The sequence below is a fragment of the Hyla sarda genome, unplaced genomic scaffold, assembly GCF_029499605.1.
Source record: "Hyla sarda isolate aHylSar1 unplaced genomic scaffold, aHylSar1.hap1 scaffold_1096, whole genome shotgun sequence".
In the NCBI taxonomy this organism is placed as follows: domain Eukaryota; kingdom Metazoa; phylum Chordata; class Amphibia; order Anura; family Hylidae; genus Hyla; species Hyla sarda.
Genome location: NW_026607716.1, coordinates 16,248 through 38,738, shown reverse-complemented (window position 1 = coordinate 38,738; position 22,491 = coordinate 16,248). Strand labels below are relative to the sequence as shown.

General features: G+C 49.2%; 1 protein-coding gene across 1 annotated transcript in view; it reads left to right on the top strand.

The window, feature by feature from the left end:
* The window catches only part of EPS8 (epidermal growth factor receptor pathway substrate 8), a gene marked incomplete at its 3' end in the record, with an annotated part of 89,007 nt that overhangs the window by 50,275 nt on the left and 16,241 nt on the right, over positions 1-22,491 (top strand). Inside the window, exons 5-9 of the mRNA XM_056551573.1 lie at positions 2,493-2,557; positions 7,879-7,946; positions 8,160-8,321; positions 9,581-9,730; positions 11,818-11,900. Coding sequence (XP_056407548.1) covers positions 2,493-2,557; positions 7,879-7,946; positions 8,160-8,321; positions 9,581-9,730; positions 11,818-11,900 — 528 coding nt within the window. The remainder of the gene's footprint in view (positions 1-2,492; positions 2,558-7,878; positions 7,947-8,159; positions 8,322-9,580; positions 9,731-11,817; positions 11,901-22,491) is intronic.

The window sequence follows — 22,491 nt, the reverse complement described above, 5'->3', positions numbered from 1 at the left end:
TCCTCCTCCTCCTACCTGGACCCTCTATTGTCCTCCTCCTCTACCTGGACCCTCTATTGTCCTCCTCCTCTACCTGGACCCTCTATTGTCCTCCCCCTCTACCTGGACCCTCTATTGTCCTCCTCCTACCAGGACCCTCTATTGTCCTCCTCCTCCTACTACCTGGACCCTCTATTGTCCTCCTCCTCCTCCTACTACCTGGACCCTCTATTGTCCTCCTCCTACTACTACCTGGACCCTCTATTGTCCTCCTCCTCCTACTACCTGGACCCTCTATTGTCCTCCTCCTCCTCCTACTACCTGGCCCCTCTATTGTCCTCCTCCTACTACCTGGACCCTCTATTGTCCTCCTCCTACTATCACGACCCTCTATTGTCCTCCTCCTACTATCACGACCCTCTATTGTCCTCCTCCTACTATCACGACCCTCTATTGTCCTCCTCCTCTACCTGGACCCTCTATTGTCCTCCTCCTACTACCTGGACCCTCTATTGTCCTCCTCCTACTACCTGGACCCTCTATTCTCCTCCTACTACCTGGACCCTCTATTGTCCTCCTCCTCTACCTGGACCCTCTTTTGTCCTCCTCCTCTACCAGGTCCCTCTATTGTCCTCCTCCTCTACTAGGTCCCTTTATTGTCCTCCTCCTCTACTAGGTCCCTTTATTGTCCTCCTCCTCTACTAGGTCCCTTTATTGTCCTCCTCCTCTACTAGGTCCCTTTATTGTCCTCCTCCTCTACTAGGTCCCTTTATTGTCCTCCTCCTCTACTAGGTCCCTTTATTGTCCTCCTCCTCTACTAGGTCCCTTTATTGTCCTCCTCCTCTACCAGGTCCCTCTATTGTCCTCCTCCTCTACCAGGCCCCTCTATTGTCCTCCTCCTCTACTAGGTCCCTTTATTGTCCTCCTCTACTAGGTCCCTTTATTGTCCTCCTCCTCTACCTGGACCCTCTATTGTCCTCATCCTACTATCTGGACCCTCTATTGTCCTCCTCCTACTATCTGGACCCTCTATTGTCCTCCTCCTACTATCTGGACCCTCTATTGTCCTCCTCCTACTACCTGGACCCTCTATTGTCCTCCTCCTACTACCTGGACCCTCTATTGTCCTCCTCCTACTACCTGGACCCTCTATTGTCCTCCTCCTACTACCTGGACCCTCTATTGTCCTCCTACCTGGACCCTCTATTGTCCTCCTCCTACTACCTGGACCCTCTATTGTCCTCCTACCTGGACCCTCTATTGTCCTCCTCCTCCTACCTGGACCCTCTATTGTCCTCCTCCTCCTACCTGGACCCTCTATTGTCCTCCTCCTCCTACCTGGACCCTCTATTGTCCTCCTCCTCCTACCTGGACCCTCTATTGTCCTCCTCCTCCTACCTGGACCCTCTATTGTCCTCCTCCTTCTACCTGGACCCTCTATTGTCCTCCTCCTACTAACTGGACCCTCTATTGTCCTCCTCCTATTACCTGGACCCTCTATTGTCCTCCTCCTACTACCTGGACCCTCTATTGTCCTCCTCCTACTACCTGGACCCTCTATTGTCCTCCTCCTACTACCTGGACCCTCTATTGTCCTCCTCCTACTACCTGGACCCTCTATTGTCCTCCTCCTCTACCTGGACCCTCTATTGTCCCCCTCCTCCTACCTGGACCCTCTATTGTCCCCCTCCTCTACCTGGACCCTCTATTGTCCCCCTCCTTCTCCTCTACCAGGTCCCTCTATTGTCCCCCTTCTCCTACCTGGACCCTCTATTGTCCTCCTACCTGGACCCTCTATTGTCCTCCTCCTCTACCTGGACCCTCTATTGTCCTCCTCCTCTACCAGGTCCCTCTATTGTCCTCCTCCTCTTCCAGGTCCCTCTATTGTCCTCCTCCTCTACCTGGACCCTCTATTGTCCTCCTCCTCTACCTGGACCCTCTATTGTCGTCCTCGTCCTCTACCTGGACCCTCTATTGTCCTCCTCCTCCTACCTGGACCCTCTATTGTCCTCCTCCTCCTACCTGGACCCTCTATTGTCCTCCTCCTCTACCTGGACCCTCTATTGTCCTCCTCCTCTACCTGGACCCTCTATTGTCCTCCCCCTCTACCTGGACCCTCTATTGTCCTCCCCCTCTACCTGGACCCTCTATTGTCCTCCTCCTACCTGGACCCTCTATTGTCCTCCTCCTACCTGGACCCTCTATTGTCCTCCTCCTCTACCTGGACCCTCTATTGTCCTCCCCCTCTACCTGGACCCTCTATTGTACTCCTCCTACCAGGACCCTCTATTGTCCTCCTCCTCTACCAGGACCCTCTATTGTAAACCTCCTCTACTTGGACTCCATCTTTTAGAATAGTTTATTGGTGGGCACATTTTTTTTCATGTTCCTTTAGCAGCAGCTGCCTGGCTCTGAGGTTACAGTTCAGTCTCTAGCTATTACCCAGAATGCCCAGTGACGACCCCCCCCCCCCGATCCTGCTTCTGTGTATCTCATGTTTCTTCTTTCTGTAGCAATTATGACTTGTCATCTGTGAAATCGGAGAAAACTGGAAGAACAAACGCCAAGAGTCTATACGGTAAATTAAATTTTCCCGGTGAGGGGGTGGGGAGTGGGTCGAGATATATACAGAACCCGGTGAAAGAATTTGGGGGGGGGGAGGAGATGATATACCTGGTGAGGGAATTGGAGGGAGGGGGTTGATGGGGGGGGGGGGGGGGGCAGATATCTCCATGGAGAGTGAATTGCGGGGGTTTGGTCTTGTTCAGATATATACTGGGTGAGGAAATGGGGAGGGACAGGTACAGTATATACCTGATGAGGGGCGCAGATATATTCCTGGATAGGGTATTGGGGAGGTGGGGGGGTATATATATATAATATAATAAAATAAAATAAAATAAAATATAAAAAATAAAATAAAAAATAAAATATAAAATATAAAATAAAATATAAAATAAAATTATATAAAATATATTCTCGATGACCTCCCTCGGATAACACAGGATTAGTCACTGATCCCCCCCCTCGGATCATACAGGATTAGTCACTGACCCCCCTCGGATCATACAGGATTAGTCACTGACCCCCCTCGGATCATACAGGATTAGTCACTGACCCCCCCTCGGATCACACAGGATTAGTCACTGACCCCCCCTCGGATCACACAGGATTAGTCACTGACCCCCCCTCGGATCACACAGGATTAGTCACTGACCCCCCCTCGGATCACACAGGATTAGTCACTGACCCCCCCTCGGATCACACAGGATTAGTCACTGACCCCCCTCGGATCACACAGGATTAGTCACTGACCCCCCTCGGATCACACAGGATTAGTCACTGACCTCCCTCGGATCACACAGGATTAGTCACTGACCCCCCTCGGATCACACAGGATTAGTCACTGACCCCCCTCGGATCACACAGGATTAGTCGCTGACCCCCTAATTTTCTGCTCTCCCTCACAGGGGACAGGATTTATTTCTTTCGATCTTCATCCAAACATAAGAGAGGTAGAAACGGTGTTGGGTGTGATTGCTGTGTAATGTGTGTGCATGACTCCATATGCTGTATCCCCTCCCCTGTATACTGCCGTATTCCACCATATATTGCTGTATCCTACACTTAACAAACTCTGATTGATGGCTGCCTGGATCTTCCCTGTCCTCCTCTGTCCTCCTTTCTTTTCTCTTTCACTCCATATTCTGTTCACACACATCTTACAATACTGAGTGACAGGGTTACATCTTGTGTCTTTGGCCGGTTATCTCTGGGGGTGGCGGGGTGTCCCTGGGGTGTGCTGTGCTGCTTTGAACTTATTATTAGTCACTTATTTCAAACTGGTTCCAAGACATATTGTGCGGTGAGTAGGGCCAGATGGGACCCATCCAAAATATTAGGCTAGAGGGGTACACCTCTGGAGATGAGAGAGCCCCCGGATCTGATGGGTACAACTCTGGAGATGAGAGAGACCCCGGATCTGATGGGTACAACTCTGGAGATGAGAGAGACCCCGGATCTGATGGGTACAACTCTGGAGATGAGAGAGCCCCCGGATCTGATGGGTACAACTCTGGAAATGAGAGCCCCGGAGCTGATGGGTACAACTCTGGAGATGAGAGAGCCCCCGGATCTGATGGGTACAACTCTGGAAATGAGAGCCCCGGAGCTGATGGGTACAACTCTGGAGATGAGAGAGCCCCCGGATCTGATGGGTACAACTCTGGAAATGAGAGCCCCGAAGCTGATGGGTACAACTCTGGAGATGAGAGAGACCCCGGATCTGATGGGTACAACTCTGGAGATGAGAGAGACCCCGGATCTGATGGGTACAACTCTGGAGATGAGAGAGACCCCGGATCTGATGGGTACAACTCTGGAGATGAGAGAGACCCCGGATCTGATGGGTACAACTCTGGAGATGAGAGAGACCCCGGATCTGATGGGTACAACTCTGGAGATGAGAGAGCCCCCGTATCTGATGGGTACAACTCTGGAGATGAGAGAGCCCCCGTATCTGATGGGTACACCTCTGGAGGGGAGAGAGCCCCCGGATCTGATGGGTACACCTCTGGAGGGGAGAGAGCCCCCGGATCTGATGGGTACACCTCTGGAGGGGAGAGAGCCCCCGGATCTGATGGGTACAACTCTGTGGGGGAGGAGTATTTCCCAGAGGTCATGTCCATATAGACTGATCACACAGGATTAGTCACTGACCCCCCTCGGATCACACAGGATTAGTCACTGACCCCCCCTCGGATCACACAGGATTAGTCACTGACCTCCCTCGGATCATATAGGATTAGTCACTGACCCCCCTCGGATCACACAGGATTAGTCACTGACCCCCCCTCGGATCACACAGGATTAGTCACTGACCTCCCTCGGATCACATAGGATTAGTCACTGACCCCCCTCGGATCACACAGGATTAGTCACTGACCCCCCTCGGATCACACACGATTAGTCACTGACCTCCCTCGGATCATACAGGATTAGTCACTGACCTCCCTCGGATCACACAGGATTAGTCACTGACCCCCCTCGGATCACATAGGATTAGTCACTGACCTCCCTCGGATCACACAGGATTAGTCACTGACCTCCCTCGGATCACACAGGATTAGTCACTGACCCCCTCGGATCACATAGGATTAGTCACTGACCCCCCTCGGATCACACAGGATTAGTCACTGACCTCCCTCGGATCACACAGGATTAGTCACTGACCCCCCTCGGATCACACAGGATTAGTCACTGACCCCCCTCGGATCACATAGGATTAGTCACTGACCTCCCTCGGATCACACAGGATTAGTCACTGACCTCCCTCGGATCACACAGGATTAGTCACTGACCCCCCTCGGATCACACAGGATTAGTCACTGACCTCCCTCGGATCACACAGGATTAGTCACTGACCTCCCTCGGATCACATAGGATTAGTCACTGACCCCCCTCGGATCACACAGGATTAGTCACTGACCCCCCTCGGATCACATAGGATTAGTCACTGACCCCCCTCGGATCACATAGGATTAGTCACTGACCTCCCTCGGATCACACAGGATTAGTCACTGACCTCCCTCGGATCATACAGGATTAGTCACTGACCCCCCTCGGATCATACAGGATTAGTCACTGACCTCCCTCGGATCATACAGGATTAGTCACTGACCCCCCTCGAATCACACAGGATTAGTCACTGACCCCCCTCGGATCACACAGGATTAGTCACTGACCTCCCTCGGATCATACAGGATTAGTCACTGACCTCCCTCGGATCACACAGGATTAGTCACTGACCTCCCTCGGATCACACAGGATTAGTCACTGACCCCCTTCGGATCATACAGGATTAGTCACTGACCCCCCTCGGATCATACAGGATTAGTCACTGACCTCCCTCGGATCATACAGGATTAGTCACTGACCCCCCTCGGATCACACAGGATTAGTCACTGACCTCCCTCGGATCACACAGGATTAGTCACTGACCCCCCCTCGGATCACACAGGATTAGTCACTGACCCCCCCTCGGATCACATAGGATTAGTCACTGACCCCCCTCGGATCACACAGGATTAGTCACTGACCCCCCTCGGATCACACAGGATTAGTCACTGACCCCCCTCGGATCACATAGAATTAGTCACTGACCTCCCTCGGATAACACAGGATTAGTCACTGACCCCCCTCGGATCACACAGGATTAGTCACTGACCCCCCTCGGATCACACAGGATTAGTCACTGACCCCCCTCGGATCACATAGAATTAGTCACTGACCCCCCTCGGATCATACAGGATTAGTCACTGACCCCCTAATTTTCTGCTCTCCCTCACAGGGGACAGGATTTATTTCTTTCGATCTTCATCCAAACATAAGAGAGGTAGAAACGGTGTTGGGTGTGATTGCTGTGTAATGTGTGTGCATGACTCCATATGCTGTATCCCCTCCCCTGTATACTGCCGTATTCCACCATATATTGCTGTATCCTACACTTAACAAACTCTGATTGATGGCTGCCTGGATCTTCCCTGTCCTCCTCTGTCCTCCTCTGTCCTCCTTTCTTTTCTCTTTCACTCCATATTCTGTTCACACACATCTTACAATACTGAGTGACAGGGTTACATCTTGTGTCTTTGGCCGGTTATCTCTGGGGGTGGCGGGGTGTCCCTGGGGTGTGCTGTGCTGCTTTGAACTTATTATTAGTCACTTATTTCAAACTGGTTCCAAGACATATTGTGCGGTGAGTAGGGCCAGATGGGACCCATCCAAAATATTAGGCTAGAGGGGTACACCTCTGGAGATGAGAGAGCCCCCGGATCTGATGGGTACAACTCTGGAAATGAGAGCCCCGGAGCTGATGGGTACAACTCTGGAGATGAGAGAGCCCCCGGATCTGATGGGTACAACTCTGGAGATGAGAGCCCCCGGATCTGATGGGTACAACTCTGGAGATGAGAGAGCCCCCGGATCTGATGGGTACAACTCTGGAGATGAGAGAGCCCCCGGATCTGATGGGTACAACTCTGGAGATGAGAGAGACCCCGGATCTGATGGGTACAACTCTGGAGATGAGAGAGACCCCGGATCTGATGGGTACAACTCTGGAGATGAGAGCCCCCGTATCTGATGGGTACAACTCTGGAGGGGAGAGAGCCCCCGTATCTGATGGGTACAACTCTGGAGGGGAGAGAGCCCCCGGATCTGATGGGTACACCTCTGGAGGGGAGAGAGCCCCCGGATCTGATGGGTACACCTCTGGAGGGGAGAGAGCCCCCGGATCTGATGGGTACACCTCTGGAGGGGAGAGAGCCCCCGGATCTGATGGGTACACCTCTGGAGGGGAGAGAGTCCCCGGATCTGATGGGTACACCTCTGGAGGGGAGAGAGCCCCCGGATCTGATGGGTACACCTCTGGAGATGAGTGCCCCCGGATCTGATGGGTACACCTCTGGAGGGGAGAGAGACCCCGGATCTGATGGGTACACCTCTGGAGGGGAGAGAGCCTCCGGATCTGATGGGTACACCTCTGGAGGGGAGAGAGCCCCCGGATCTGATGGGTACAACTCTGTGGGGGAGGAGTATTTCCCAGAGGTCATGTCCATATAGACTGATATGTGACCCTTTTTTCCAAATAAAGGTATACCACCATGTGCCCCCCTGCCCATGTTCATCCCTCTCCTGTGCATTAGATGTGAAGCTGTGATTGGAGAAATAACAACAAGCATGACAAATCTTGTAGGGTTCAAGGCTCCATGATGTAAGAGGCTGAGGATCCATACAGAGAACGTGATGATGAGGGTGGCGGTGGACAATAGACAATGTTTGGCAGAGGGAATCTTTAATACTTCTTATGCCAAGTAATTTCCATATCTCGTCTTTTCACAGAGCAAAGAAAGAGCTATGCCCGGGACAGCGTCAGCATCGTGTCCGAGACCTCCCAGTACCATGTTGAGGTAAAGTTATGTTCCTGATTTTTTTTATCCAAATGGTGCTCGACCCCGTCCTCTGTAGCTATAACTATGAAGGATGATGTCATTGCTGGATTGTGAGGGGTTAAATGTTCCCCGACCCCAGAGTTCCTCCTTATTTAGCCAAATCTCCCGTACGCTTGCATCCCTCCTTGGCCTGTTGACTTGTTGTGAACCCGCTCCTACAATGTACTGCAGCACCTCACTACGTTCATCATGGATCGCAAGGATGCAGTGCTCACCATTGACGATGGAATCCGCAAACTAAAGTTACTGGACGCCAAGGGGAAAGTGTGGACGCAGGACATGTCTCTCCAAGTGGATGACAGAGCAGTTAGTCTATATGATATAGAGACCAAGGTAACGCTCTCCTCCTATTGTAAACCATATGTGTAATGGTGTTTGTGACTTGTGTGCTTCCCATTAAACATTATGGTATTGCCCTGAGCATGTTAACATGGGCCAGGGGCGCTGAGAGCATTCATGTGGGCCAGGGGTCCTAAGATCATTGTCGTTGGCCAGGGGTCCTTAGAGCATGGTCGTTGGCCAGGGGTCCTTAGAGCATGGTCGTTGGCCTAGGTTCCTGCAAGCATTGATGTTGGCAAGGGGGTCCTTAGACCAGTAACATTGGCTGGGGGTCCTGAGCACAGTGACGTTGACCACAGGTCCTCAGGCTGGAGGCCTTTCCCAGGGTTCCTATGCATGGTAACATTGGTCAGGATCTACTGGTTCTCTTCAGGAATAGGCGGTGTAAGATGGTAGTGCCGCCCTTACCGATTAATGATTACATCTTCTCGCTGTTCCCATAGACTCCATTATGGCATTTTGTATTCATGGTTGACTCCATGATTCCAATTGTTCTGAACCCTGACGTCTCCTCGACCCGGTCTATTTCTTGTTTTTTTAGCAGAAGGGAAAATAGGGGAGTTTAGGGTTCAAATATTTTTTGTTCTCTGAGAATGAATCGTCCCTAGAGGTTTCCTGAGGTCTAGGAGTGTGTACACAGGGTCAGGGTTCACATGGACACCCTATCATACACCGCTCCTCATAGGCATCAAATAGACTTCAGTCCCTACTTCATGACTTATAAGGCTTGGGTCTCTCACATGGTTCCCTTCCAGAAGTAGATGGCCGCTCCTCATTGCACATATGACCCTCAACTCTACGTGTGCCCACTCCTGGCTCAGAACCATAAATGTCTTTATACTCCCTGATGAGCCCCAGCCTCCTAACTCCTGACCATGGCTCCTCTCATTCTGCATCGTGGCCCCGCACGTCGTCATCCCAGCACACATCCTTTGCCCAGCACTAGGCTCTTCCAGGGCTGAGGTCAGTACTGGTACCTCTTCCTGTGACTACACAACCAAAAGACATCCACCCCAGTTACCAGACACAGCAATCCATCATGGCAGCCAACATGCGGAGAATAACACTGAACCCTTCTCACCCTACCTGATGTGGTTATCTCCAGATTGTGGAGCGACTGTGCCTTCATAGTGGTTCCATGTGTGAAGTGCTGGTGTCCATGCATGCTGCTCCATTGTTGTGTCCTCCTGTGTGCATGATACCCATGGTCTTTCCAGGAGAGGCCCAATGTTTGTTGTTTCGTTTCTGCACAGACGGAATTAGAAAATTTCCCCATCGGCACCATCCAGCACTGTAAGGCTGTGATGAACTCCTGCAGATACAACTCCATTTTGGCCCTTGTCTGTAAGGAGCCCACACAAAGCAAAGCTGATCTGCACCTCTTCCAGTGTGATGAGGTTAAGGTAAGGCTTCCCACCCCTCACGGTGATCCTGGTGTGTGTGTACAGGCCTTGGGGTGGACGTGATGCATGCTGCTTGGGGTGTTCATGTCACTGTCACCTGCATGGATCTCCGTGATGAACACAATGAGATGAAGAGACGAGGCTGCTCCTCCACCAGATCCTGAGGGTTTACATGGATCACTGTGATGGTGAAGCTTATTGGATCACCATGATGGATGCCATGAAATGAAGAGACGAGGCCGCTCCACCAGATCCTGATGGTTTACATGGATCACTGTGATGGAGAAGCTTATTGGGTAATCATGATGGATGCCATGAGATGAAGAGATGAGGCTGCTCCTCCACCAGATCCTGATGGTTTACATGGGTAACTGACTGACTGTGATGGTGAAGCTTATTGGGTAATCATGATGGACGCCATGAGCTGAAGAGACGAGGCCGCTCCTCCACCAGATCCTGATGGTTTACATGGATCACTGTGATGGTGAAGCTTATTGGATCACCATGATGGATGCCATGAGATGAAGAGACGAGGCCGCTCCACCAGATCCTGATGGTTTACATGGATCACTGTGATGGAGAAGCTTATTGGATCACCATGATGAACACAATGAGCTGAAGAGACGAGGCCGCTCCTCCACCAGGTCCTGATAGTTTACATGGATGATGAGGATTTCTTACTGACGTTGACTTCATTGTGAGACAACAGATGTTGAGGATACTACAAGAGGTCCTGAGATTATATAATTTAATCACCTCATTGGGTCCAAACCGCAAGTTGGTGGAAAATCCATATCTATGGTGATGCCTGGAGAAACCAACAGCTACTACAGATGGGGAATCTTGGATGATAAAGATCGTCTCATCCAAACCCCTATAGTGTTTACATTGGGTTCTGTGCCCCTTCTCCTCACCCCCATAGTGTTTACATTGTGGTCTGTGCCTCTTTTCCTAACCCCTATAGTGTTTACATTGTGGTCTGTGCCTCTTCTCCTCACCCCTATATTGTTTACATTGTGGTCTGTGCCTCTTTTCCTCACCCCTATAGTGTTTACATTGGGTTCTGTGCCCCTTCTCCTCACCCCCATAGTGTTTACATTGTGGTCTGTGCCTCTTTTCCTCACCCCTATAGTGTTTACATTGTGGTCTGTGCCTCTTCTCCTCACCCCTATAGTGTTTACATTGTGGTCTGTGCCTCTTCTCCTCACCCCTATAGTGTTTACATTGTGGTCTGTGCCTCTTCTCCTCACCCCTATAGTGTTTACATTGTGGTCTGTGCCTCTTCTCCTCACCCCTATAGTGTTTACATTGTGGTCTGTGCCTCTTCTCCTCACCCCTATAGTGTTTACATTGTGGTCTGTGCCTCTTCTCCTCACCCCTATAGTGTTTACATTGTGGTCTGTGCCTCTTCTCCTCACCCCTATAGTGTTTACATTGTGGTCTGTGCCTCTTCTCCTCACCCCTATAGTGTTTACTTTGTGGTCTGTGCCTCTTCTCCTCATCCCCACCAATAGTGTTTACATTATGGTCTGTGCCTCTTCTCCTCACCCCTATAGTGTTTACATTGTGGTCTGTGCCTCTTCTCCTCACCCCTATAGTGTTTACATTGTGGTCTGTGCCTCTTCTCCTCACCCCTATAGTGTTTACATTGTGGTCTGTGCCTCTTCTCCTCACCCCTATAGTGTTTACATTGTGGTCTGTGCCTCTTCTCCTCACCCCTATAGTGTTTACATTGTGGTCTGTGCCTCTTCTCCTCACCCCTATAGTGTTTACATTGTGGTCTGTGCCTCTTCTCCTCACCCCTATAGTGTTTACATTGTGGTCTGTGCCTCTTCTCCTCACCCCTATAGTGTTTACATTGTTGCCTGTGCCTCTTCTCCTCACCCCTATTGTGTTTACATTGGGGTCTTTGCCTCTTCTCACCCCTATAGTGTTTACATTGTTGCCTGTGCCTCTTATCCTCACCCCTATAGTGTTTACATTGCATTCACTCTCCTCATACCCACTGTGTGCTTTACTTGCATGTATCGGGTGCCGGCTGACTTCTTGTGGGGTCTTCTTATCTGACTGTCCTGTGCACCCTGCAGGCTTCTACTATCCACCAGGATATCTACAGTGCGATGACTGACAGCAAAGGAGGAAAACTCAGGACGCGGCCAGACACGCTCAGGTAATCCACGCTCCCATCCACTGAATTTTATCTCAAATCGCAGAAAAGTTACATTTTTGGACCTGGTGCCAAGGGCACAAATTATCGTTCCTCACATTTCCCTGATGATGTCGGGAGGTTTTAAGTGTGTCTTGGTGTTATATCTGAAGCCATAATATGACCTCAGTCCTATAGGTGTAGATACCGGTGTTACTAGAGATGTCCATAGAGTTATACATGAAGCTGTAATCTGATCTCTGTCCTATACCTGAAGATACTGAGGTTACTAGAGATGTCCATAGCATTCTTTATATTAAGCTGTAATCTGACCTCAGTCTTGTTGGTGTAGATACCGGTGTAAGTAGAGATGTCCATAGCGCAGAAATGTGGATATCCTATCGCCCGACGGACGGGTCATGTAGTTCCGGGCGCCGGGCAGGTGAATTTTTCATAGCTTTAGCCCTGTATCGGGCAAGCAGGGCCGGCGTGACTTCCCCCTTTTTAATTTTTTTAATTTTTTATATATAATTCCGGTGTGAGGAGCGGGTGTAAGTCTGCACCACACACCAGCGCTCTGGGTGTATGAAGCATGCTCCTGACTCGAGCCCACTCCATATTCGGCAGCCCCCGGCTGATTTTAATAGCCGGGGCTGCCGCTAATAGCACGGCATGCGGCGATTACTGCGGCCGGCTATTACCCCTTTAGATCACTGCTGTCAGTTGACAGCGAAGTCTAAAGGTTTCTTATAACCATCCCCGGTGGTCTAGTGGGGGTGATCCCCTGTGGAGGTAGCTGGAGGGCTTACCTTTGCATCCGTGGTTGCCCCCATAGACCTGCATTTGATTGAGCCGGCCTTGAGCAGGCTCAACCAAATGAACACCGATCAATAGAGTTCAATAGAACTGCATTGATCTTTATGAGGAATCTAAATGATTCCTCCATAGCATTATACATGAAGCTGTAATCTGACCTCAGTTCTATACGTGTAGATCCTGGTATTATTAGAGATGTCCATAGAGTCATATATGAAGCTGTAATCTGACCTCAGTCTTGTAGGTGTAGATACCGGTGTAAGTAGAGATGTCCATAGCATTATACATGAAGCTATAATCTGATCTCAGTCCTATACGTGTAGATACCGGTGTTACTAGAGATGTCTATAGTTGTTATATATGAAGCTGTAATCTGTCCTATAGGTGTAGATACCACTAGAGATGTCCATAGAGTTATATATGGAGCTGTAATGGGATCTCAGTCCTGTAGGTTTAGATATCGGTGGTACACGGTGAGCCTTGTCTATGACTCTTGGTGTTTCAGCCACATAGGAGGGTAATACCTGATGTTCATAGATCTCAGTTATGTTGCTGGATAAGATTTTGTTTGGCTAGAAGGTTGTTCACCGATCCCTCCGGTCATTGTTGGGATCTTGTTGCGGTACCTTGAATTTTTTTTTTTTAATTTGATATTTTTTTAATTTAAGTTTTTAACCTCTTAAGGACGCAGGGCGTATCCATACGCCCGTGGGAAATCCGGTCCCCACCGCTAGCCGGTTTGGGACCGGAGCCGGATGCCTGCTGAAATCATTCAGCAGGCACCCTGGCACATCGCCCAGGGGGGTCCTGAGTCAATTCAGACATGCGATTTTCTCCAATTCCGGGCTGATCGGGTCTCTGGTGACCCGATCACCCGGAAAATAGGGCTGATCGGAGTTGTCAGCAACACCCCCGATCAGCCTAAAGGATTGGAGTGAGATCGCAAAGCTGCAATCTACTCCTATCCCCTGCCATTACTCAGAACGGAGTTCTGACCAATGGCAGCGCAGGACAGGGGGTTGCCATGGCAACCCCCCGTTCTGCCCGCCCCTGGATGTCAAGGGGCTCTGGAAAGAAGATGGAGGCCGTACCTGCAGGAGAAGATGCCTGGGGAGCCTGCAGGATCCTGATCAGGTAGGGAATCCACAGTGGGGGGGGGGGGGTGATTGAAAGTGAAAGTAAATCGATCTTTACTGTGGCAACCACTAGGGGGGCCAAACTGCAACTCCCAGCATGCCCAGAGAGCCAAAGGCTGTCTGGGCATGCTGGGAGTTGTAGTTTTGCAACATCTGGAGGGTCACAGTTTGGAGACCACTATTACAGGGGTGCCCAAACAGTAGCCCTCCAGATGTTGCCAAACTACAACTCTCAGCATGCCTAGACTGCCCAGGCATGCTGGGAGTTGTAGTTCTGTAACATCTGTCCCTTCAGATTTAGCAATTTTCATGACATTTTTAAAAAAAAAGCAAAAGCATGTCCATTTTATGATGCCAACATGAAGCAGACATATTGTATTTGTGAATAAAAATAACATTTATTTGGAATATCCATTTCCCTTACAATTAGAGAGCTTCAAAGTTAGAAAAATGCAACATTTTCAAAATTTTCATGAAATTTTGGGATTTTTCACCAAAAAAGGATGCAAGTAACGCCGAAAATTTACCACCAAAATAAAGAAGAATATGTCACGAAAAAACAATCTCAGAATCAGAATATTCAGTAAAAGCGTTTTCGCGTTATTAATTTGTAAAGTGACGGTGGTCAGAATTGCGAAAAAGGGCTCAGTCCTTAAGGTGAAAAAGGACTGCGTCCTTAAGGGGTTAAACACAAGTAGGAAGCCTTTTAGGCTGAATTTGTGTGAGGGGGCATGAATTCCCACGCCCCCCGCACCTACAGGCGGGGCCATGCAGGGGGCACCACTATAAAACACCCACGCAACATACAGGCGGGGCCATGCAGGGGGCACCACTATAAAACACCCACGCAACATACAGGCGGGGCCATGCAGGGGGCACCACTATAAAACACCCACGCAACATACAGGCGGGGCCATGCAGGGGGCACCACTATAAAACACCCACGCAACATACAGGCGGGGCCATGCAGGGGGCACCACTATAAAACACCCACGCAACATACAGGCGGGGCCATGCAGGGGGCACCACTATAAAACACCCACGCAACATACAGGCGGGGGCCATGCAGGGGGCACCACTATAAAACACAACATACAGGCGGGGCCATGCAGGGGGCACCACTATAAAACACAACATACAGGCGGGGCCATGCAGGGGGCACCACTATAAAACACCCACGCAACATACAGGCGGGGCCATGCAGGGGGCACCACTATAAAACACAACATACAGGCGGGGCCATGCAGGGGGCACCACTATAAAACACAACATACAGGCGGGGCGTACGTGGTTTCCAGGTACCCTCCCTTATTCTTATCAATTCACCATAGGGTATGCCTCTATAGGCGTGCCCTCATACGCGGTTATGGGCACAACTCAACCGCTTCGTCAGTCATTCTTATTTATATAGGTGCATAGGTTTGTATGTAGCTGCAACTTCAAGTACAGAACAACTCTAACCGCTTGGTACGTCACGTATGGTTTGCACAGTTGTGTATTCAGCGCTCGCTACCACAAGCTCGAATGTAACCCCCACAAATAGACATTGCAACAAGCAAACAACCCCCCCAAACAAATAGTCCGTCTCATCCCCACCAACTGAAAATACCAAGCAGTTATAGAAAAGCTAATTGTACGGCAAAGCAAACCATAAAGGAAAGTGGGTCTACGGGGCACGGCCTTCCAATAGGAGACCTCGAAGGAACCAGAAACACACATCAGAAGTCATTCAGTACAAAGGTCAACTAGAAAGCACTCACACAGACCAACCTCACACCAGACACATCCACCCCGCACCCCCCGATCAGGAAATACAGAAACTAACGTCTACCTTAGTTTCCGGGCCCGATACAGAACCCGTAGTATGCACCATCCATAACCAATAAGACCGAGCAGGCACACTTAAGGGAGTTGGGATAGCGTTACCCCATAAACCAACCTGATGAGATTAAGCACCTCCCGCCAATAACCATCTAAAAAGGAGCAGTCCCACATCATATGCACCCGGTGTGCCTCCAACCGACCACATCGCAGGCCTGCAGAATCAGATCTCGCCCCGATCCTATGTAAGAACATCAGAGTTTTATATACTCTGCAGGAGATTCAGACAAAGATAAATAAGTCAGCGCCAGCACAGTGGATCACTCCTCGTCAGTCAGAACTCCAAACTACACAATCCCCTCCTCTCCCAAAAGCCAGCCTCCACGAAAAAGGAAAAATCAGGAAAGCCCTGGTTACGCCAAAGTGGTGTAAATTTAGTGCAATCTGTGATTCCTAACAGTTTATGCGTGTGACCCCAAAGCTTACAAAAAAGATGGGTAGTGGGAGAGGAGTCGGGAGGCCTAGTAAGGGCACCAATCTCGAGCAATCTTCCCGTAGGGCCTAGTGTGCCAACGTGTGCCCAAACCCGTATTTCATGCAGTTTGGAGGCCAAAACCTAATTCTGGCAGAGCCCCCCCCCCTAACCAGCTGTCTGAAGGAATGCTAAATACGCTGAAAGTGGGCCATCTCAATCCAAGCTGGGGAATTTTGTAAAACATACAATAATTGCAGCATTAACACCGTTTTAGCCAGGTTATTCCGGCCAACCACCGAAAGCGGAAGTTTACACCAGACTGACACCTTCTGGGAACTCCTATCCGAAAGAGGGGTCAGGTTACAAGAAACAAAGTCATGCAGAGGAGTAGTAATAGTAATGCCCAAGTACCTAAAGCTAGTGACCCCCTGAAGCTTGGAGGCAGCAGGTAGAGGATCAAGAGGAGTTGGCACAGATTTGTACCAATGAATTAATAGACCAGAGTAAGAGGCGAAGTCGGATATAATAGATATGACAGGTGCCGAGGAGAGGGCCGTATCTCCCAAAAATAGTAACATATGATCCGCTCCTCAATGGACCCATACTGGGACCCCAATACATCGACAGAAGATCTAATAAGGCAAGCCAGAGGCGACCAGGGACACACCTGCCAAGTACCCCTCTGCACCTAAATGGCTCCGACAGCCCAAAACCCATCATTCTCCTCACCCGCCAGAGAGAGTTCCATTCGATGCTATCAAATGCTTTGGCAGCGTCCAATGAAACAAGTGACCTAGTACCAGCCCCTCCTGAGACCTCTGTAAATTAAGATAAACTCTACGAATATTGTCAACAGTAGATTTACCCGGCATAAAGCCAGTCTGATCCCCATGAACCAGAACAACTTTATTCAGCCTGTTAGCGAGTACCCGCGCCAGCAGTAACGAAATAGGCCTGTAGGAGCCGGCACACAACAGGTCCGGAGCACTACTATAGCCTCCATCATGGAACAGGGCAGAGCTCCCTCCTCCTCCACTGTCTCGAATAACTGCGGCAAAAGGACCCCCTGAAACTGTAAACCTCGCTTGGCAGACCACCGGGGCCCGGGGACTTCTCCTTAGCAGCGTCTTGTAAGGCCAATTCCAGTTCTTCCAAGGAGATAGGAGAGTCCAGCTCGCCCCTCTGCACCGGAGAAAGAGAGGGCAGAGATATTTGCCCCACAATCCTCCAAGTCCACCTCAGAGCAGACAGTCTTGGACGAGTATCCGTCTTTGTAAGAAGCCAACATTACACCCTATCTTCAGTAATTCCCTCCCCTGAACATCCCTCAGACACCCAATATACTTAACCCCTTCTGAGCACGAGCAATAGAGTCCAACAGTCTGCCGGTACCCTCCTCACATTCAAAGTAATAAAGGAAACATTTATGGACTGCAGCCTCCTCCAAGTATACAGTATAAGCACCCTGCTCATGTAACCAAACCAGAGGAAAGAGCCACAATACACTGCTCAAAAACATAAAGGGAACGCAAACACCACAATGTGACTCCAAGACACTGACACTTGTGTGAAATCCCACTGTCCACTCAGGAAGAACACTGATTGACAATCAATTCCACATGGAACAGACAACACGTGGAAATTATAGGCAATTAGCAAGACACCCCCAATAAAGGAGTGGTTCTGCAAGTGGTGACCACAGACCACTTCTCAGTTCCTATGCTTTCTGGCTGATGATTTGGTCACTTTTGAATGCTGGCGGTGCTTTCACTCTAGTGGTAGCATGAGATGGAGTCTACAACCCACACAAGTGGCTCAGGTAGTGCAGCTCATCCAGGATGGGAGATCAATGCGAGCTGTGACAACAAGGTTTGCTGTGTCTGTCAGCGTAGTGTCCAGAGCATGGAGGCGCTACCAGGAGACAGGCCAGTACATCAGGAGACGTGGAGGAGGCTGTAGGAGGGAAACAACCCAGCAGCAGGACCGCTACCTCCGCCTTTGTGCCAGGAGGAGCAGGATGTGCCCTGCCAGAGCCCTGAAAAATGACCTCCAGCAGGACACAAATGTGCATGTGTCCACTCAAACGGTCAGAAACAGACTCCATAAGGGTGGTATGAGGTCTCGACGTCCACAGGTGGGGGTTGTGCTTACAGCCCAACACCGTGCAGGATGTTTGGCATTTGACAGAGAACACAAAGATTGGCAAATTGGCCACTGGCGCCCGGTGCTCTTCACAGATGTAAGCAGGTTCACACTGAGCACATGTGACAGAGTCTGGAGACGCCGTGGAGAACGTTCTGCTGCCTGCAACATCCTCCAGCATGACCGGTTTGGCGGTGGTTCAGTAATGGTGTGGAGTGGCATTTCTTTGGGGGTCGCACCGCCCTCCATGTTCTTGCCAGAGGTAGCTTGTCTGCCATTAGGTACCGAGCATTGTAGGGAGGTCATACGGGCACGTGGAGGCCACACACACTACTGAGCCTCATTGGGACTTGTATTAAGGACATTACATAAAGTTGGATCAGCCTGTAGTGGGGTTTTCCACTGTGATTTTGAGGGTGACTCCATATCCAGACCTCCAGGGGTTAATGATTTCCATTGATAATTTTTGGTGATTTTGTTGTTACATTCAACTATGTAAAGACGAAAGGATTTCGTACAATTAGTTCATTCAGATCTACAATGTGTTATCGCAGGGTTCCCTTTATTTTTTTTTGAGCAGTGTATAAGCACGTTCAGCCCCAACTACCGCAGTACGCAACCTGTCACCCTTTTCCCTAGTAAATGACTAATGTATACTAATGCCACGTATAGAGGCCACGCAGGAACACCCTAAGACAGTCCCAATCTATGGAGACCAAATCCGAACCAGCATTAAGCTCAATACATTTCCACACACACAATTTCTGCTGTAGTCAGCAACTGTAGCCAGAATGTGTTCAGCCTCCACAGAGGGCGCTGTCCTCCATCTTCACCAGCCACCTGTAATTTTAAACAAATAGGAGAGTGATCAGTGAGAGAGTGATCAGACCGACCCTGTGCCAAATATTCAACCTCCCGCACCAAGCCTGTCCGGTCCACATCGCCAATAGCCAAATCAATTCTGGAGAGGGTCCCATAGGGGGCAGAATAACAAGAGTATTGTTTAGCAGCAGGATTGTAATTGGCCCACAAGTCCAGTAAATCAACCTTAACCGGCATTTTAGCAAGGAGGAGGGGTCTGAAGTCTCCAAAATCTAGAACCTGGTTAAAATCCCCACAGAGAAAGAATGGAGCCCCAGGAAGCCCAGATACCACAGATAAAATACGATGCAACACAGCACCGCTATAGGAAGGGGGTGCAACACCGCCCCTCCCCTAAATATCGCCTTCCCAATAATACTACACTCCACAACGTTTAACCTTTTAACTGGACTGAGGTGGTCGGTCACAGCGATTTATTACTATAAAATCGATTTAAATGTAAACAACTGCTTAGAAATTAACATAAAACCCCGACCCGACCCACTGAAAAATGAACAAAACGTGCAGGAGGGCAGGACAGGATCAAAGAGGAAAGTGCAGAGGGGGCTATGCTCTAAAGTCCCCTCCCAAGGAAAGGATGTTAACCCCCAGTGGTCTGGTTGTTAACCCCTTCTTTTCCCAAACCTAGATGTCGGCAGTCAGTCACCCTGCCCTAAGCAGGATAATCAGCCTTGTGGCGCGTTCACACTGTGGAATTCCACGAGTGAAGTTCCACACAGTGAACATTAGCATCTGTATGAATGGATCTTCTGTGAGACCCATTCACACTGCAGAATTTCAGCGGCGAACAATTCCGCTTCTGAAATTGTTCCACGCAAAGAAAGAACATGTTCATTCTTTGTGCAGAAGTCCGCGAGCTCTGCATAGCAGTCAATGGTGACCGCGCAGTTCTGCGCAGTCCAACCACCACCACTGGCTACCAGGCTGAATCTCCGGTCACTGAATTCCGCGAGAGGAGATTCAGCTACAAATCCGTAGTGTGCGTTCACACTGAGTAATTCAAGAGGAATTTACTCAAGGAATTCCTCTTGAATTCTCAGTTTAGAAATAATGAACATCTGCTTTTCCGTTGACTTCAATGTATTTTACTCTGCACTGTCCACACTGCATAAAGTCTCCTTGCGGAATTCCACCATGGAATTTTGTTCCGCTAGAAGTAAGAACATGCTCATTCTTCTTGAAGAATATGCGAGCAGAAGTCCTTTTGAAGTCAATGGTAAAAAAAATTCCTATTCCTCAGTGTGAACGCACCCTTAAAGGGAATGGATTTGTGAACCAGTATTCGAACTCCCCCGGCATGAGAAGAGTAGGTAGAATAAGAACCACCGAGCCAAGCTCTATGGAGGACCGCAGTATTCTCCGCCGTCAAATGGGTCTCAGTAAGACAAAGTATAGCAGGTTGGAACTGTCTCGCCGAATCAAAAATGGCACAACGTTTAGTGGCATCACCCAGGCCCCAGACATTCCATCCCATAACGTTAAATACCGCCATCATGCATGGACAACGGAGCATAAACACAAGGGACCAAAGGGAGACCAAGAACCGCCACAGAAAACTGCGACAAATAACAGATTAGAAAAGAGGGAGAGACTGGCAACAAACTGGACAAACACCCCAGGACAAAAAACTCAGCCACACACAACACCACGGCATGCGCAACCAGGGGGCGCCAATATGCTCACGCCAGTCAGCAACACTCTCCAGAACCCATAGGGTCATCCATCCCACAACACAGAACGGAGAAGTAGAATGAAAACCAAGCAAGAATGCAGTCAACCAGCAGAACACATAGTAGTACGCCAAACACTCCTGCAGTAAAATGTGGTGACCCACTGTGTATGGCGGGACCACAGGGTGGAGGGGCAAGATGGTATTAACCCCCGGGGCAAGGTGTTGTTAACCCCTAATGTTTGTGACGGCAGAGTGGTTTTTGGGTGCCAGAACCACATGAACGGTATCTCCACTATTCCAATGGTTAGATAGTGAAAGGAGAGTCCACAACCAGTTATGGTTTAACAGAGGCTTTATGGAGTTTAGCTGGTGCCCTCTGGGTAACATGTGACAACATAACATGTGACATTTCACAGGTCCATTCCAGGCTGATAAATTTCCTTTGGTAAAAACTGATAACAGAAGAGTCTCTGTATTATTGTCCATACATGCTCTGATTTTTGCTGTTCAACCAAGAACAGGATTAATACTGACTAGGACTAATACATATAACTTTACTTTTAGGGCCTTTTGACTATGCATTTGATGACTTGACTATGCAAAACAGTGGATTAAACACAACATGACATTTGGACTATGCATGTAACCTAATACTCATGACTAGACTTAATACTTTACACTAGACATTTGCGGATTGGATTGCCTGAGGCTTTCTGCCCAATGCCTTAGCTACTGGGGTCCCTTGGCATTTAAATCACTTCTCCCCAGAACACTATATTTAAGTTTAAAGCTAGACATTTTATGCTAGACAACTGATATAGATAACATTTGGACATTTGTTACCTCCTATTGACTACGTGCATTACTTTAGTATCAAGAATACTTTCTGGCCAGGAAAATATCCTGCGCACGAACATAATGACATTAGAGACATTTGACATATGATATAAAGTAAGTATACTGTGAAATTGAGTGCTACAGTACTACTGTATGTGACTTGTCGTGTACATTACTTATGTGTACTTTTTATGTGTACATTGTGTACCTTAGTGTAGCACACATACTGTTAATTGTATACGTACAAGATGCTGGTGGAGGGTGATATATGCTCCTCCCGACTATATCTGGACAAACCCCGGTAAGCAGTCTACCAGACATTAAAAAAACTGTACACGGTGACTTTTGGTGTTAAATAACTTATATACATTTTATCGGACCTTGACAAACACATTATAGGACCATAACGTTTCAGTGTACCTCCGTAACCATTTTTATAGAACAGTATATATTACTTTGGGTATTTACACAACAGTTCATGTAGTTCTCAGTAGTCCATGTTCACAAGGAGTCTTTTGTTCAGTCAGCTCAGGGTCCGGTCCCGAGAAGACTGGTATGCATCTAATATGGAATCTCCTACACCAAGGAGTGTCTCGGCCGATGCCGGGCACATACTAAGGTTGGTTGCAATAAAGAACAAAAACTTTTCATGAAAAGTCTGTCAGGTGCACTTCTTAAACGTTGCATGAATCTGGAACAACAAAAGTGTGCTACTGCCCAACAGTCAGTCTTGTGACCAAGTCTGGTTATTTTTCCGGTACACAAAGTTACTTATACAGCCTTCTTTCTTTACCAGTCTCTCGGGGGGCTTGGGGGGGAAGAGTCCCTCTGTAC